The sequence below is a fragment of the Mytilus californianus genome, unplaced genomic scaffold (assembly GCF_021869535.1).
Source record: "Mytilus californianus isolate M0D057914Y unplaced genomic scaffold, xbMytCali1.0.p SCAF_2, whole genome shotgun sequence".
NCBI classification, from domain to species: domain Eukaryota; kingdom Metazoa; phylum Mollusca; class Bivalvia; order Mytilida; family Mytilidae; genus Mytilus; species Mytilus californianus.
In genome coordinates this window covers 23133092-23152459 of record NW_026262668.1, presented here as the reverse complement: position 1 = coordinate 23152459, position 19368 = coordinate 23133092, and the positions used below count along the sequence as shown (strand labels likewise).

General features: G+C 33.5%; 1 protein-coding gene across 1 annotated transcript in view; it reads left to right on the top strand.

Moving 5' to 3' along the window:
• The window catches only part of LOC127729518 (uncharacterized), a 31377-nt gene extending 13366 nt beyond the window's left edge, over positions 1 to 18011 (top strand). The window contains exons 4-7 of the mRNA XM_052237352.1: positions 12968 to 13029; positions 13329 to 13397; positions 15496 to 15558; positions 17247 to 18011. Coding sequence (XP_052093312.1) covers positions 12968 to 13029; positions 13329 to 13397; positions 15496 to 15558; positions 17247 to 17950 — 898 coding nt within the window. The 3' untranslated portion in view covers positions 17951 to 18011. The remainder of the gene's footprint in view (positions 1 to 12967; positions 13030 to 13328; positions 13398 to 15495; positions 15559 to 17246) is intronic.
• Positions 18012 to 19368: the final 1357 nt, after the last annotated feature.

Here is a 19368-nt window from a genome sequence, read left to right as displayed (position 1 = left end):
GCGAACAATAAGGTGTATCAAGCTAGCGAACAATAAGCCAGCGAACAGTAAGCAATAGGCGCCAAACTGATCACGCATAAAAACCGAAGACTAATATACTAACATGAAACGTCCTTTGAAATCTGATGACAATCATTTCTATCATGCTATACATTTTCACGAAGACAAAATTGATTTTTTTATTCATATATACATTTATTACATCGGTGATCCGTTTATTTGGCAATCGCCAATGGCAGTCAGCAGGGTTTAAGAACATTTGTTGTTCGACCTGTTAGTCAAACGCGTTTTGTTAAAATATACTTTGTTACTTTTTTGGTCTTTTGGAAAAAAATGTTGTTTGTGCTGTATTTAGACCCCTCTAACAAGAAATTTGTTTTGCATACATACGTATACAAATTGCGGTTTTTATCCAACGCACACATAGGTTTGAACGTTGTTTTCAATTTAGACTTGTTTATATTTTTACGTTTGGGCTTGTATTATATTTGCCTTCGGGTTTATATGATCCGTTCATCCTGTTTTGACTCCTCAAAATTCAAGAGTCTATCCTGAATTGAGGTAAATTGTATGGCTTTCCAAATACCGTTTCGATTCCTTACATCACTGAAGAGACATTAATTGTCGAAATCCGGATATGGTGTACAAAAACCTTTGCACCTTTGTTTGCGGTATACCATCAGGCATCTTTTCCGCAAGTTTATTGTTTTCTGTTTAGTATTAAATTAAGAAATAATTCATGGCAGCCGTAGATTTGTTTTCATTTAACCATTGGTTGGGCATTTATATTCGATTATTTTACCCTGAGCGTTAGCGAGGGGTAAAATACGAATATAAATGCCAAACCCATGGTTAAATGAAAACAAATCTACGGCTGCCATGAATTATTTCGATTCTAATAGGACAAATTTGGTAATTTTGTTAACCGTGAAAGCCCTATACATACGATGCTGTTTTGGCTGTTCCGTTTTACCCAATTTTGATTATATTAGTAATATTATATAATTCAATGATTATTTTTTTAATCGCATTTTTCACTTATAAATTTTCTTCCAATGTAATTTTATTCGTTCTGAGGCGTACAAGAAGCGTTAACATGTTAACACGCCCGGTATTTACATTTGATTTTTTGTTGACGGAAACATATTTGTGACGTCACCTTGTTTCGTTGCCATGTCAAGACAATAACATCATTTCGCGGAATTTTCGTTTTATGAAATTTTACCATGAAAAATAAATTGAAATGGACTGATTTGTTGATTTTGCTGTAGAATAGAGATAAATGTATTGTATCTGAAGCTTGGCCTTCGTAAACTGGGGATTTTGATGTAGAAAATTGAGAATATCTGGCAGTATAAATAAGTTGGTCGTAACACGGAACAGCCGTTTGTGTGTATTACTGCGTTTTCGCTAAAGGTAGATATATTGTGATTATACTGGTTGACGATAATAGGTCGTCATATTAGAATTCATAAGAAAGATCCATTTATTACATCGGTATATTTTAACAAAACGCATTTGACTAACAGGTCGAACAACAAATGTTTTTAAACCCTGCTGACTGCTATTGGCGATTGCCAAATAAACGGATCACCGATGTAATAAATGGATCTTAATTTTAAATTTAATACTAAACAGAAAACAATAAACTTGCGGAAAAGATGATATACCGCAAACAAAAGGTGCAAAGGTTTTTGTACACCATATCCGGATTTCGTCAAATGATGTCTCTTCAGTGATGTCAGGAATCGAAACTGAATATATATATTGAAAAGTTATAAATTTTGTCCACGCTGTGCATGAATATGAAAAAAAAGGCTGAAAATGCGCTAAATATCTATTTTCAATAATATCAGGAAGGCGCTACCTTGAATGCCAGCTTACCAAGACTATGTCCTACATATTGATTGATTGTTAGTTTGCTTAACGTCCTGTGGCAAATATTTCATGCATGTTCAGGACGAATGTCCTACATATAGTTTTTGTCTAAAATAAAATAATAAGTTCAGATGGAAAATGTTAAGGGAACGATCATTGAACTTCAAAAGGCAGGATGGAGTATGTTTTTTTTTTCTTCAAAAATATTCTGATTCCTAAATTTATGAAAAATAATACTCTAATCAAGCAGAGGACAAAAAAATATTCTGAATCCAGATTATCCCCATACCTTCTAGTGTTAATTTTTGACCAAATAATTTTGATTGATAGTGTTGAAGCCCTTTGCGTGAAAAAAAAAATCTAACTCAAACAAAAAACCATACCCCCCGCCCTTTTGAAGCTAAATGGTTGCACCCTTATTGTCCATATTGTTTTCTGCTGAAAATAAATTTATTGGTGATTTATCTAAATGAGAATCTTGTGCCATTTTCAAATCCATTTTTCTTTCTTTGCAAATTTTACAAAATTTAAAACAATAAGACATTTGTTTAATTTCAAAACTATGAATACTGTTATACAATCCATAACTTTATTAAATTAATTTTTTGTTGATTTTCATGAAAAGGTGGAGGATTTGGAATATCTTTTTCATCAATATCTAAAAGTTGTAGCTGTTTTTTTTTTATTTAGTGTTGCAAACAACGCTTTCTGTTTGTTGAATTATTTTTACTTTTTAAATTAGCTGACTGTTCATATTGTATTCCCAGTTTCCTGCATCTCATATATATGTGATCAGCAAGAGGATCATTCTGATTGTTAAAAGAAGAGTTTGAATTTACAGTGAGCCTGTTTAGAATAATGTTTTGATCAGGTTTTTCATTTTGATCTAAGCATAAGGAACCATAAATAGGATTGTTAAGTTGATAATCTAAAGATTTTGCTATTTTCTAGGATGCTATTTAAAATTTGAGGGGAGAACACTGCTCAGCAGTATAAATGTATTCCTGATCATCTTCTGTTTGTGGGTTTCTACATCAATTTCATGTACTAATTCAGAGTCAGTTTTATGCATTTTGTTTATTAGCTTACTTTTCAAGTTTTTATACAAGGCAAAATAAAATTCAGAATGGAAATGGGGAATATGTCAAAAATTTGCTTTCGAGTAATGCAATCATGTCGCTGTTGTTGTCCATGTTTCCGGACAGTAACTTTAGTTTAAGTAAATGGATCTCTATATGACAATGTATGAAATTGTACCAGAAGGTTCAACTTCAATACACAAAAGGAAGGTTAGAATTGATTCTGGGGGTTATCATATGGTACCAACAGTTTAGGAGTTAGTGGTCAAAAACAACATTTTTGGGTTGTTTTTGCCTTAATTTTTGTTTTTTTTTTCTCCAAAAATTTACCATTTTTACATTGATTATTTCTCATTTATATATAATTGCAACAAATACTGATATGGCAGGAGATACACACGAAACACGGTGTGTACATTATTTTATCGGTAATTTGTGCATTTTTCCTTTGATGTGTACTTCTTGATAATGTATTGGTTCAGTTCACAATTGACATACGGGAGTGCACTGCAAAAGGATCTTCTTTCCCTTTATTTCACAAAATTGCACATGATTTTTTTCGCAGAAACGCACGATCGAGTTATTTCATGAATGAGACACTTGTCAATGTTTGAAACTTTCAGTAATAAAAAGTTGGTTTAGCCTTTTTGAACAGAAAATGTACGATAAACCTGATAAAATTGCGTTATCTGCAGAATTATTGATAGCTTTCCTTACTATTCACAAGGACATATAACGAACATATCGTCCATGCTATTCCGATCTGAGTTTTTATTCATACATAGTCTGGCATGGCTGGTGCTGTTCCAAGTTGTCTTCTTTTTCTGCATGTTTCTTGAGAAGTATTTGTTTGACCTGGTCAGTCACTATAAAGTGTTGCAATTCATATTTAGACGCAAAACATAAATAGTGACCAAAAAGGTACCGCTTTCACATGTATGACATGAGAGAATCTAGAAAAAAAATTAAATGTACACATAATTTTTCAACATTTTTGTGGGACTATCATATAAAATTAAGGAGATATGTAGTTGGAGACTGCTGCTGAATAGAAATGTTCGGGCTCACCCGATACCTGTTTTCAAATTAGTCCATATTAAAGTTTGAAAGGTCCAAAATTAAAATATGTTTGGTTTCAACTGACATAAAATTTTTGGTGTTTTTTATATGCTAAATCTACATCTGCGGTTGTATTAGGCTGTGCTTGGCGAAGCATTTTATTGCTTTTTTGTTTGTACTTTATTTTATTTTGGTCATGAAAATTAACTTGTAGTTGTAAAGTTGCTTATATTTTTAAAAGATGATGATTAGATAACTTCGCATGGTGACAACACTGACGTTTTCGTAGATTTACTTTTTCCCTGGAATGATTCATCTGTTGATAAATTCTCATTGTGAACGATTTGTGTATATTTAAATATATTAACCGATGTTGAAACACATGTATAATGTCAAATCATAACAATACAAATTGTTTAGTCTCAAAGAAAAACTTGTAAGATTTCCACAGTTATTTTTGTTGAATAGGTGCAAATTGGGTACTCGGTGCAATTTGGGAACTGTGACGTTATAGCCATAAGTGTTTATTGCTTTAATAGGTTGAAATGTGCACCTAATAAAAGTATTCAGTAAAGGGAAAATGTTTTGATCAGGTTTAAACTGACGCATAAAATATACAGGCGACTGCATCCAAATAATGTGTCGGCAGCTTGAATTTCAAAGGATGTAGCCCACATACTTCCAACTAACATGCGCTATACCTATCAAAAGTTATGGTATTGTTATGGGTTATCATAACTCCATCTTCCCATAAAATCCTGTTTTTGACAATATGGGTGCATACAATATATATGTACCTATAAATGTATCACTCAGACTCAAGTCTCCCTTTAAAGCTGTTTCATGATTAAACTTAGAGAGTGAAAAAAATAACAGCCTCCATCTCCTGGGACTGTTTAAGGTAGATATGTGTCATAATTAATGACAAGATTTGTTGAAAGTTTGTCAAAGGAAGTACAGTCTACAGATAGTGAATTTGAATATATTTTTTTGTTTAAAACTTTTGTTAAGTTTTGAATTTCACCTGCATTTGTCTGTAAGCTACAGTGATCACATTCAACAGTATAACCAACTTCATTATCACTGTAACTTTATATGGGAAATTCTGTAGCAGATGAATAAAAGTAAGTCATGGTCAACTACTGAACTAGAGGCAGAGCACCGGATTTTACTACCTCCGGCTACGTTTCTCCCGAAATTTATTGCTTGCAGAGGGTTTTTCTGTGTTCCCACGGCAAGACGGAACTTTTACTCTACAAATGTTATCATAAATTATGATATTGTAACTTTTAAATGAAGTACCTGTGGTTATTTAGGAAATTTGTCACTGATAATGGAAAGATGAAGCAGACGATGAAACATGGCCACGTAAGATGTTGTTGTCCAAACTTCGGTTATTTCCGTGGTACAATAAAATTTAAATAAACTAAACAAGTTACTAAAATTTCTAAATTCTTGTTTTTGTAAACAAATAAAAATTCATGTCGTACTTAACATCGAATTTATTCCGTTTTGTCCCGTTTTTTCAAGATCGCGATTAAACGAGAATCTGGCAGCCATTAAAAATATAAGGGTTAAACTAATGTCCTGACGGATATTTCAAATGCTAATTTCGTTTTCATTATTTGAAGAATTAACTTTATATTTGGAGCCAAGCAAGAATACAATATTTATTTAATAAATATAGGGAAAAAAAAAGAAAAAAATATTTTTAAGAGTTAGATAACTTGACTTGATCAACTTCGAAAAAAAAAAAATCGTACGAGATTTAACGAGAGTGACGAAACTTTTTAGATTGATCATGTAGAGAGAGTTATCGTTCTTTATTCCAATTCGATGCTTCTACCATAAGTGCCAGCTAAAGCTGGCATATGAATATTCACATTTTGTCTATTAAGACATCAAATTGTTCAAAAATGTTCTGCATAGTTTCCTACCGGTTTCACTGTTTCATAGATATTCATGGATATGGTTGCTATATATATATATATATATATATATATATATATATATATTTAAAACAACATAATGTTTCTTGACAGCCAAGCATCTCCAATAGGACTTTCAAAATTAATTCTAGCTACTCCTCTTTTGATTACCTTTGATTACAAATGGCTTGTCTTTATAATAATGAAAAAAATAATAAAAGTAGACCACACTTACATGTATCTAGTGTAAAGATGAAATTAAATCCACATGCTGATACATACCGTTTTTGGACCGTCAAGTACAGAATTTTGCATTCCAAATTATAAGTTGAAGTAAAAGCTAATAAATATACACAGTTTTCGTTTTGGTACGATTGAAAACTTGCAATTTGTTTATTAAATTTCAAACGGAAATGTGTTTTATGTGACAGTGACATACAAGCAGCACGAGATATGAATTGATATGAAGATTTTGGCTAATTTAACCGACAAAATGTTCGAATCCAAGATTATTACAGCTTTTCAAAGCAGCAAGTCCTTTAAGGTTTGTACTGATTCGAATTTACTAGAACAGGATGCAATCACAACAATACTAACTATTTCAGTTTAGAACATTAGAACGAACATCGGGGAAGGGTCAAAAGTTTGGGTATGGTGACCCTACCACCTACCTACTTTAATTCATAAAAAAGTCCCTACGGCGAAGCTTTTGTCTGCACTAGGTACAAATGATAGGCAATGGCCTAAGGTTGCCTGTACCAAAAGACCCAGGTGGATAAAGTTACAGATCGTCTACAATTGAGGTCCAAAGTTGGGGTATGGTGACCCTACCACCTACCTACTTTAATTCATAAAAAAGTCCCTACGGGAAAGCTTTTGTCCGAACTAGGTACAAATGATAGGCAATTGCCTAAGGTTGCCTGGACAAAAGACCCAGTTGGGTAAAGTTACAGATCGTCTACAATTGAGGTCCAAGTTATGGTATGGTGACCCTACCACCTCCCTACTTTAATTCAGAAAAAAATTCCTACGGCAAAGCTTTTGTCAACGCTAGGTTCAAATGATAGGCAATTGCCTAAAGTTGCCTGGACGTAAAGACCCAGGTGGGTTAAGTTACGGTACTTCTACAACTGAGGTCCAAAGTTAGGGTATGGTGACCCTACCACCTCCCTACTTTAATTCATATAAAAATCACTACGGCAAAGCTTTTGTCAACGCTAGATTCAAATGATAGGCAATTGCCTAAAGTTGCCTGGACGTAAAGACCAAGGTGGGTTAAGTTACGGTACTTCTACAACTGAGGTCCAAAGTTGGAGTATAAGGACCCTACCCGTCCCCTTCCAACTATAATTTGTTAAAAAATTTCCTTTGGTCCATACTAGGTACAAATGATCGGTAATGAGCTTAGATTGCCTAGACCAAAATAACCTGACGGATAAAGCTACGGAACTTCTACAATTGAAGTCCAAAGTTTGGGTATGGAGACCATACCCCCTCCCAACTTTGATTCGTTTTAAATTCCCTACGGCAAAGCTTTTGTCCATACTAGGTACAAATGATAGGAAATTGCCTAAGGTTGCCTGGACCTAAAGACCCACATGGGTAAAGATACGGAACTTCTACAATTTAGGTCCAAATTTGGGGTATTGAAACCCTACCTCAACCCAACTTTAAAAAATCCCTTCGGCAAAGCTCTCTTCCACACTAGGTACAAATGATAGACAATGAGTTAAGATTGCCAAGACCCAAATACCCTGGTGGGTAAAATTACGGGACTACTACAACTGAGGTCCAAAGTTTTGGTATTTTGACCCTACCTCCCAACTTTAATTCGTAAAAAATTTCTCACGGCAAAGCTTTTGTCCACACTAGTAAATAATGATAGGCAATTGCCTAAGGATGCCTGGACCCAAAGAACCTGCACGTAGGGAAAGTTCCGGAGCCTCTACAACTGATTTCACATTTTGGGTTTGCACACCCTATCACAACCCAATTTTAATTCGTCAAAAAATCATTACAGCTTAGATTTTTTCTTGACTAGGTACATATGATAGGCAATACCCTACTTGTTGCCTGGAACAGATGGCCCGGGTGGATAAATTCTCGGAACGTTTGCAACTGAGGTCCAAAGTTGGGATATGGAAACCTTTCCCCATCAAAACTTTAATTCGTCAAAAAAAATCTGTACGCGGCAAAGCTTTGACCACACCAGGTACAGATGAAATTCAATGGCATAAAGTTGCCCGGATTAGATGACCCAGGTGAGTTAATTCACGGAACTACTGCAACTTAGGTTCAAAGTTGGGGTAAGGAAATCCTACCCCTCCAAACTTTAATTGTTAGAAAATTTCCTACGACAAAGCATTTGTCCATACTATAAACAAATGATAGGTAATGCCTTGAAGTTGCCCAGACCAGATAGCGGAGGTGGGTTAATTCACCGAATTTCTTTAACAGAGGTCCAAAATTAGGGCATGGAGACCTCTCCCCTTACAGTTTTAATCCTTAACAGATTCCTATGGCAAAGCTTTTGTCTTTTGCCCAGACCAGATGGCCCAGGTCATCAGATGAATAATCTTATGTTTTTATTTCTTGACTCTATGCATTGCCAAACATCATGTGCCAATTTGGAAAAGTTTTCAAACATTTTTGTTTTGTTGGGCTAAAACCGGGCATCGATGCCCCATCTCCTTTATTTTTGTGGTTCACCCTTTTCCACGAAATCAAAGAAAAAATATATCACATGAATCTACAGTACTAGAAAAAAGACCAATATATTATTGTCAGCTTTTTTTTTTTATGTTTTTAAGTAACTATAATACTCTGTCAATCCAAGATGCGGGGTTATTAGTCCAGCTCAATGGAAACATCTAGTTTTAACTTGAAATATTGTGTATTAATAAATACGCATTAACTATCGTATCTAACCTGGCCTAAAGGGTCAGTGTGAGCTTTTTACAACATTTGGCATCTGTCGTTTGTAGTCCGTAGTCGTCCGCCGTCATCACCCGTTTACTTTTACAAAAGATTTTTCTCAAAAATGATCCGCTCATTAAGATCTACTTATTAGTTATTATCGTCAGTTAACTGTATATATTTTGTTGGTTTTTGCAGATAAATTTCTATATTTTGCTGAATAATCTACAGTGTAAACAGCATTCCCTGTTATTTTATCAATTTTTCTACTAGAAATTATGTTTTGTGTGAAATGGCTTTCCGTACTTTCGGCATCCTGTCAAATAGTTCATAAAATAACATTTTTTTGTAGAATAAACGTACATATAGACAATGTTTAAACTATTTAAATGATTACCTTTCAAAACATAGGCGTTTGAGTAAATTGGTTTCTTTTTGAAAAAGCGGATTTCGTTCTTCTTTTCGTTAAAGGCTTGTATCAATGTAGGGTGCGCAACTTTTTTTTATGAATTAAAGTAGAAAGGTGACAAACCCCCAACTTTGGACCTTTATTATAACAGTTCCGTAACTTTACCCACCTGGGTCTTTGGGTCCAGGCATCCTTAGGCAATTGCCTATCATTTGTACCTAGTGTGGACAAAAGCTTTGCCGTAGGGACTTTTTTATGAATTAAATTTAAATGGTTTATTCCCGATTGTCCAACTTTTTAAAATTTTAGAGTTCTCATTGTCCCACACGAAAAGTTCTGATTGTCCCATAATATTTTATGAAGTAAAATGTTCTTAAATAAACAAGGTAACTGTTGTTTGGGTTGCTAAATAAAAAAGATTTGATTATTACATGTTCAAGCTATTACTATATTTGATAAATGTATAAAATATGTTTTAAAAAGAAATCATCAGAATTATGCACTTTTGATTAAATAATATAACATTTCTGAGTTATTAAATATATCTAGAATGTTACGTTTATTTATAAAATAAATATCAATACCGTAATTTTAATTACATTTTTCTAAAATTTTTAAATAAATTTAGAAATGATGCATGCGATTTAAAAAAGTATACCTCAACTCATTTACACTGTACACTCAACACGACTTGTTAATGGAGAGATGGTTCCACTCAGTCTTTGCACTTTTACCAGGGAAGTCAGAGGACATTTACACAAGATTCTTTACACTACTGAAGTCTACTTGCACCCAACGTCAGATTCACCTGAACCCAACAACATTTTTTATTGATAATGAAGCTGCTGTCCAGAAGTCTGACAGATCATCTTTTCCAGGAATCACTATTAAAAGTGTTTTTTTTCGCTATACCCAGTATAAAATGTGTATTTGGCGTAAAGCGCAGTCAGCAGGACTCGTCACCAACTATAATAAAGGAGAACATGACATTTATCAACTTATACGCAGGTCAGCAGTTCTTCCCCTTGTATCACATGCAGAAATAGACTTGACGTCTTGTTCCATGCATTTAAAGACTTGGAAAATTCGGACTCAACAGCGAATACCACTTCGTTTACGGACTACGTCACAACATACTGGGTTAAAGGCAACAGGCAACTATAGAACCATGACCAAACCGAAGGACTCAGGACGACGAACAAACTCGAAGGATGGCACAGCAGCTTGGAGAAGATGATCCAAGTACCACACCAAAATATATACAAGCTACTGAACTACCTTAAAGAAGAGCAGACAGCATACGAAGTGATCATCATCCAGTACCAAGCTTGGGGAGTACGACCAACAAATAGAATAAAAAAAAACACACAACTCAATCAACCGCGGCGTACAAGAACTCAAAGATCACCTTCAGAATGGTGAAGTCAGTGTTTATCAGTATAATAACATTAGCTCTTATTTGTTACACTTGGACTACATTTGTTGCTATTATATGATGTGTTGTGTTGTGTTGTGTTGTGATGTTTATGTTATGTATTATGTGTGCTTTATTGTACCTTCTGCATTGTGTGTGCTTTATTGTGTCTGCTGTTCATGTCATGTGTGTGCTTTAATGAATTAAGCTGTTTATTATGTGTGCTTAATTGTAACTTTTTTAGTACACATTTATGTAGAATTGAGTTGTGCTTGTTATATATGCTATTTTATGACTCTATATTATATTTTATATTTGAAGATATTTCAATTGTACCTATCATTTGCAAAAAAAATTTGTAAATATTGTTATTTGTTCATGTTTATTTCATATTTTAAAAGTTACATTGATTAGTTACCTTAATTATCTGCTACACACTATAAAAACATATTAATCACTATCAAAACAATTCCCCATTGTCCCACATTTACCCTTATAGAACTGAAATAATTGCCGCAAATTTGCAGCAGACTTGCTGCAAGTTTGCGGCAAACAAAAATTGTGCAGGAAAACAGAAAATAGTGTTTGCAGATGTTTGCCGCTAGCTGCAAACTTCCCGCAAACATTGCAGCTTTTTGCTGCAACCTTGCGGCAATTTTTCAGAAACATCAATGTTTGCAGTAAGATTGCAAGAAAGTTAAGATAATATAGAATGTTTGCCGCAAGATTGCAGACATCGTTGACCATGCTATATGTTTGCCGCAAGTTTGCAGAAAATTTTGACCATTCTATATGTTTGCCAGAACATGGCAAGAATTACACAATATTGACTGGGAATGCCTAGTTGTCACTTCCTGGTAGCTAACAATTTGAAATTGTGGGCTAGGTCATGTTGATTGTGTTTGAGAAATGTTACATATAAGAGATCAAGGAGGCATTTTGGTTCAATAATATAGGATATTCAATATGTAATTTTGTAAGTACAAATTGTTCATAGAACTGTTGATTTAATAGAATAACTAATGTCACCATCATACATAATTCAGTTAACAATGTTATGTGTTTGAAATACTGCTGCTATTATAAGTTTGAATTTTTTAACTGATTAAATGAACACTGTTTAATAAAGTTTATTTGAATTTTGTAATGCAGCAATTATTACCTAGCTTTATGCTCAAAACACATTTGAATACTAGTTGGTATATGATTACGTTTGAGAATACCCCCCGCCCCCTTTTTCAAAATGAAATGCATGTGTGTATTTCCTTAAATCTCGGATTAGTTTGCAAGTATTCTTCCAATGACTGTTTTTAGATAGGCAGAAAGTTCTTTTTAAAATTTGTATGTGTTGAATTGAATATGCCTACACATATGGCATATGTGTAGTTCCTGCAAGTTTCATTACTTTTTTACCTGTAATTTCAAAAAGTGGGAGGGGGTTGGGTCACCGTACCCCAACATTGGACCTCAATTTTTTAGATTAACCAAAATCTTAGTGTCTATTCGTTTCTCGTTCTATTTGTGTGTCACTCTTACGATAATCACTCTTCGTATCGAAATATAATAAATAAATTACCAGTGTAACGACATACTTTTGAATAATTAGAAAAATGTACTTGTTTTTTGACAAAAGAAGAAAACTGCGTATAATAGTTATCAGCTTTTATTGGAACAGAAATAACAAAAAAATACTTGACGTTCCAAAATCAGTCTGTTTTTTTTTCTTTTCTTTTTAAACGCATATATAAGCTAGAAGATTTAATTGTATCGTTACACTAGTTTAGTATGAACTATTGTTATTAATTATTTCATTATTATAAAGACAACAAACCCATCTCTAATCAAGAGAACACTAAAAAAAGAAAGGATTAGCTAACAGGAATTTTAGATGCCCGGCTTAAAAAAAGTTAACTAATCAACTTTGTCTGTGTTAAAATGAATTGCATTTCGTCTTCTTACTGGAAATGATTGTCATCAGATTTCAAAGGACGTTTCATGTTATTGCAAGTCTTCGGTTTTTAGGCATGATCAGGTTGGCGCGTTTTCTTATTGTTCGCTTGCTTATTGTTCGCTAGCTTGATGCATCTTATTGTTCGCTGGCTTATTGTTCGCCTGCTTGAGTATGGTTGATCAACTCGGTGAAATTGAAAATGTCATGGCAGTCATTTTATTACTGGTTTAATGAAATATAGTATTTCTAAAGTTTAAAATTTTGAAAACTTATCATTGCTCTCACTTTAACTGAACTAAATCTTTAAATTTAATACCATATATTTTCTTACAGATGTGACCATGTCAGAGGGTGTGTATTAAAAGAAGTATCATCTACAGCCTATTCTAAAACTGGTACATGAATAAATTAACTTAAATACCATTACAGTTTAGATTTTTAAGTACATAATTATTGCAGAGAAATACTTAAAATCTCACTATTGTATACCATAACCCTGTGAAATTTTATTCTTATACTTGACAAGAAAGTTTCCAATTTAGAGTCCTAGTCGATGTAAGATTTCATGCAGATTAAATAAAATAAAAATTGAATCATTGTTAAGTACAGTTTCGAATGAATAAATCTACTTTTTTCAGATTTCGGATCAATAAAGTATGTAAGATATACTGGTTGTTTTTTTTTTGGTTTGTAGAACATATAACATCGATTTTGATAGCAACGTCCAGATTTACCACTTTTAACAAGGTTGAAAGTAGTCAAGGTATGTTTTAAATAAAAATGTTTTCCTATCACCAAGCCGAAGATGATTGTATTCGAAGTAAAACGATGGATGCTCAGCGCTTTCTAACATTTTGCATTCTGTAATCAAAATTCACTCTTCATAATAAGAGATAAATATCTGTAGCTGAAACATTGTCATACTTTAGTATCAATAATTTTAATTTGAAGGTCACCAGGAAGGAACTGAAATCATATTAATGACTATCTGCCTTGGAACTCGACACAACACAGAAGTCAACACAGGTGCAACTTCAAATTTGGATAACAGTTATATAAAAAAAACTCATCAAAGAAACCAGACGTATAATTTGGTACGACAGACGCGCGTTTCCTTTACATAATACGCAACAGTGGCGCGCGAATCAAAACAGCTGGAAAGCCAAATCCAGTGACAAATTTGAAGAACATTAATAATCGAAAATTCCAAAAAGTTGTATCTCCCAATTGATACGATATTCCCGGGCTTGTGTTTCCTATCATGATTTCCTTGATAGAGAATTGCTGCTCACAAGGAAGCTATTAAACCAAGAGTTCCAAATGGTGAAGTTAAAATCATCCCTTCGTAAATTTTACGGACGCCATCACGAGTTGGTTGACCGTTATGGAATAACCGTTTCACAGATGATATCGGATATGTTCCTTATGTCGTAACTACAATACCTTCCCTTTTCACGAATGTGACTTACCGAATTAGACTATTTACCGGATTTGTAATAACATAAGCAACACGACGGGTGCCAGTGGTGGAGCAGGATCTGCTTACCCTTCCGGAGCACCTGCGATTAGTGGGGTTCGTGTTGCTTAGTCTTTAGTTTTCTATGATGTGTCATCTGTACTATTATTTGTCTGTTTGTCTTTTTATTTTTGGCCATGGCGTTGTCAGTTTGTTTTCGATCTATGAGTTTGACTGTCCCTCTGGTATCTTTCGTCCCTCTTTTGTATATTATCACAAACATTATGTTACCTTTTGTATCCAAATACTAGTTGTGGCAGTTGTATTCAATAAATTGATAAGAAAAAAAAAAATTCTTAATACATTATCAGTATAAAAAAACGAAGTTTTGGAAGTTTGAATGTTTATTAAATTATTTTTCATGCTAATAGTACTTCATCAACTTTATTATCAATTTCAAGTTTGTTTCAGGTAGAAGTTTAGCGGCTCGTAAAACACCACATACATTAATATTACGTCTCGCATTGACAGACCTTTCATTAGGATGATAAAAAAGGCAAAAAACTAAAAATAAATATTGAGGGAATCAAGTCGACCAGTAGGGGTGCAAAACTAGTAACAATTGAAATACAGAGTCTGCTGAAATATCAAACCACCAAATACGTTGTCGAGAAATCTTCAGTGTATTTGTTGTTGGAATCAGTTTGGTTCTTCTCGAAATAAGGTTATTCATGACCTAAATCGATGATTTTTTTTCTACGATTCCAATACTGTTGAAACAGTTCTGTTTAATGATACTATGTAGTCGATCTTTCAGTTGAGCATGGGAAATAGTTATGTGCTGTAGAGCGTAGAGCGAAGAAAAATTAAAGGTTTTGAAATTACTGCAAAAATGTAAAAATTTAAATAAAACATGTAGCTTTTGGGAATTCAAAACGTCTTTGTTTAATAACACGACTGGACGTTAAGCAACCAACAATCAATCAATCAATTGTTAAAATACACGTCATTTAGTAAAACCTAAATAAAAATAAACATAAAAAAAAAGATTTTTTTATATTTGTGATTCGCCAACACTAATTTTCCAGTAATAGGATTAGGTGTTTGTCTTCGCTGATATAGATATCACTAACAAGATCTCAAAATGAGGCTAAATATGAATGAGTGCCAATGAGACAACTCTCCATCCAAGTCAAAATGTGTTAAAAGTAAACAATTATGGGTTAAAGGCTGTTATATGGATTTATCGATTTACAATACATTTTGTAGTTTGTATGCATTGAAAAATTAAAGTAATGGTATTAATTTCTGGTGATAATATGATCTATAGATATATTACAAATCATGAATATCTCAAAAGCATAATTATTACATAACAATATGATACTGAGCTTATTTTTGATAGGAATAGGTCCTGTTGAAGTTAGCACAAATGAGGACATGACAGTATCGATTTTAGACGAAAACGGTATGAAAACAAATTTGTTTATCTTTTCTCTTTTCTTTTACTTCTCGGCGTAATGGTTAAAACTGCATGTCCTGCAATTAAATTGTGGACTAGTGAAAATTTCACAATTATTACATGTCAGTTGGATTTAAACTTTTTACGATAGTTTTGATATTTGATAACTATTTTGTTCCCCGCGCATAGCTACGCGGAAGATATAGTTATGGTCTTCGTTCGTCTGCCCGGAACACAACAATACTTGGAGACCGTTTGAAATAAAGATTTAATAGTTGGTAGGATTATTTGTCGCCATATTCTGTTGACTTTGCTATATCAAAAGTTTGATTTAACAATTTTAATATTAGTTATGGAACTTTGACCTTTTTTGTTTCGTATTGTAACAATTCCTCTGAATCCGTATCACAGAAAGCTGTCATACTTGGTTAGATGGTTTTTCATCATGTTTAGTTGATCATAGTGTACATCCATTTTGATTCAACCATGATTTCAAGAGTTATGGTTCTTTGACTATTTCTTGAGTAGTGTGTCTCGTCGGTCTAGGAAGAGTTGCATTGCGAACGCAACTGACAGAAATCTCATACTTGGTCCTATTGTTTGCCATCATGTGTAGTTGACCATTTTTACCCATCGTTTTTATTCAACCATTTTTAAAGGAGTTATGAAACTTTGACTATTTTTTTGGAGTGTCGTGAACGAAATTTCTCTGGGATATTTGACAGAAATCTGTTATACTTGGTTCTTTGGTTGTCATCATGTGTAGTTGACCATATTGTACCGCCATTTTTATTTGACCTTCTATACGGGAGTTAATGCACTTTGACTATTTGTTGTAAAAGCGAAGCTCCCCTGAGACCGTTTTACAGATAGTTCTCATGTTTTGCAATACCGGTATTGTTTGCCATCATGTGTAGTTGACCATATCATACGGTAGTTTTTATCTGACCATTTTTACGAGAGCTATGGGATTTTGATGATTTTTAAAAAAAATGTTGTAATAGTGTCGTGTCACCTTGCAAACGAAACTCCTCTGAGACCATTTGGCAGAATGCTCTAATACTTGGCTCTATTGTTTGCCATCATGTGTAGTTATTCATAATGTACCGCCATTTTGAACTGACCATTTTTAACGGGAGTTTTGAAACTTTGATAATTTGTTGGAATATTGTAAAAAAGAACACCATGTGAACGCAAAAACTCGGAGACCGCTTTACAGAAACCTCTCATATTTGGAAGGATTGGTTGCCATCATGCGTAGTTGATCATATTATACTGTCATTTGATATGACAATTATTAATGGAGTTATGGGACTATTGCCATATTTTGACGATTATACCACAATGACATATTGTGACACAACTTAATTCCTCATTTTTACAGCGCTGGGGACCTTTTGCTACTGCGTAAAAAATCTGTTTTCTATTAAAGACTGCCAACACACTTGGAACTGCGGAAACTAAATAAATGTTAAATGAAATAAGAGGGTCTGGATGTAGACTGTCTTTATTCTGTATTCTTTACATCTTTAGGCAATTCTTCTCATTTTTAATCTTTTGCTCTTTATTATCTATTCTTTAATTTTTGGTCCATTATTCTCTATTCTGTAAATATATATCAACTATAATATCTGTTACCATAAAATGATTGTTCAATGACAATAACGATCACATGCGCAATTTTTATGTTTTAGGAATATCAAGGAACCACTTGCTAATTTACTCTGGAACAGTAACTGGAATCATTTTTCTTCTAGCGTTGACTTACTGTTTGAATAATGTTAGAAAAAGAAAGACAAAAACATTACCATCGGTGTCGGCTAATGAAAACATAGTTCACACGGGTAACGACGAGAACGTTCAAGGAAGGTCCGATAATTTTGAGATGAATGAAGACGTTTATCATACCATTGATGAAAGTAATATAGAAACGACAGCGGTAGACAAGTGCAGTCCTTATTTAGAAGTTATAGAGGGATCATCGAGTTCTGAAAGTATGCCAAATTCTCAAAGTGATACTTCTAGTTTTCCTAAGCCATACAGTGGCTTAAAAGAAGACGAATCTGTAAACCAGAAAAAGATCTTAAGTTTAGAAATTAATAAAGATAGTCATGGGCAACATAATGCTACAAACTCAACAGATAGTGTAGAAGAGGGTTGTGACGAATGCGTTACTCCAAATCCATGCATAACCTTAGCGGAAACGGCTCAAGATCCTGTAAGGTATCACAATACAACTCAAGTTGTCATCCATAAAGAACAATCAAGCTCATCAGATTCGGAAAACGAAACACAAGACAGCAATAACTATTTAAATCCGTATGTACCTTTAAAAAAAGAGAAAGATGCATACTCATATGATATTCCTTTAAAAATGACTGGAGAAAATACTAGCTGATTATGGAATAAGGGAAGATAAAAACTGAATGAATGATAAATAAACCAACAAAAGATCTGTACTGTATGTTTTAGTATTATTGTTAGGGGTTTTTGTGCTTTGTATCGATCTGATAATTTAAGCCCTTTTCAACTGATTTTTTTTTATAGTTTGTTCTTATGTTGAACTGTTACACATCTGCCCTAGGTAAGGGGAGGGTTGGGCGTCCGCACACATGTTTATCCCCGCCATATTCTGCATGTGCCAGTCCCAAGCCTTAAGTTGACATATGTAGTTACTAACTTCTACGTCATTTGGTCTCTGGTGGAGAGTTATTTCATTGGCAGTCATACCACCTCTTCTTTTTTTATATATTAAACTCAAATAAATACACCTGTCAATACTATTAGCAAAGCTTACACATACACGTACTAGTACTAAGAAGTAGTATTCCATTGATGTAAATTTAGTTAGAGTTTTATAAATATAAAGGTAAACAGAATAATCATTACACGACAAAGAGTTAGGAACTATTTAAAATGAATAATAAATTGCAAATATGTTATGTTTTTCAGCTATGCAACATTTTCACTAACTCAATTGTTTTTCTGTCCGATCGCATACAAGTGGTAGGGTTAGCTAGCTTTAACCCACCATTTTCTTCGGAAAATGCCTGTACCAAGTCAGGAATATGACAGTTGGTTTCACACTTGGTATTTAGCTAAATTTTGTTTCCGAATGACCTTAGATCTGTTTCCGAATAACCTTCTGACGTCAAGCACCAATCACTTTTTAATTATGATGTCAAATCTTTTAAATTGTGATGTCAAATTTTACGGGAACTTGTGTGAATTTAAGTAGTGGCGGACAAATTTGCATACATGTGTAAATACGTCTATATTTGTTATACTTTTCCCTCCGAATTTAATGATATTAAATTTCAATGGCTAGAGTACACAACTTGTTTTTAAAATTTTCTTTACATGGGGATATTTTTTACAATTCGAATAAACAATATTCATGTGTTTGATTTAAAATTGAGATAATTCAAAATTAAAAACGATAGTTTCCTATTCATGACGTCACGGAAAAGGCCTCTTTACGTTTTTTCGTATAAAGATCTATAAATAACACAGCATTATGAACCCGCAAATATGGAGCATATGCAAGTACCAACTAAATATTTAATCACAGTGTTTTTCTGTTTGAACAACATATTTCATATTTTTGTGGTACAGTACTTGCATGAGGTCAATATTACCCACTAGCATATATGGGTGAAAATATATGCAAATTTCGTAATGATTTTAGAATGGTATTTTTCGACCGTAAAATCTCTGTAAATATTCATGCTATTTAAAAAAATCTTACAGCTTAAACTTTTTCACATACTGATTAGTTGTATTAATACAAAGTCATCGGATTTTGTAATATTTTAT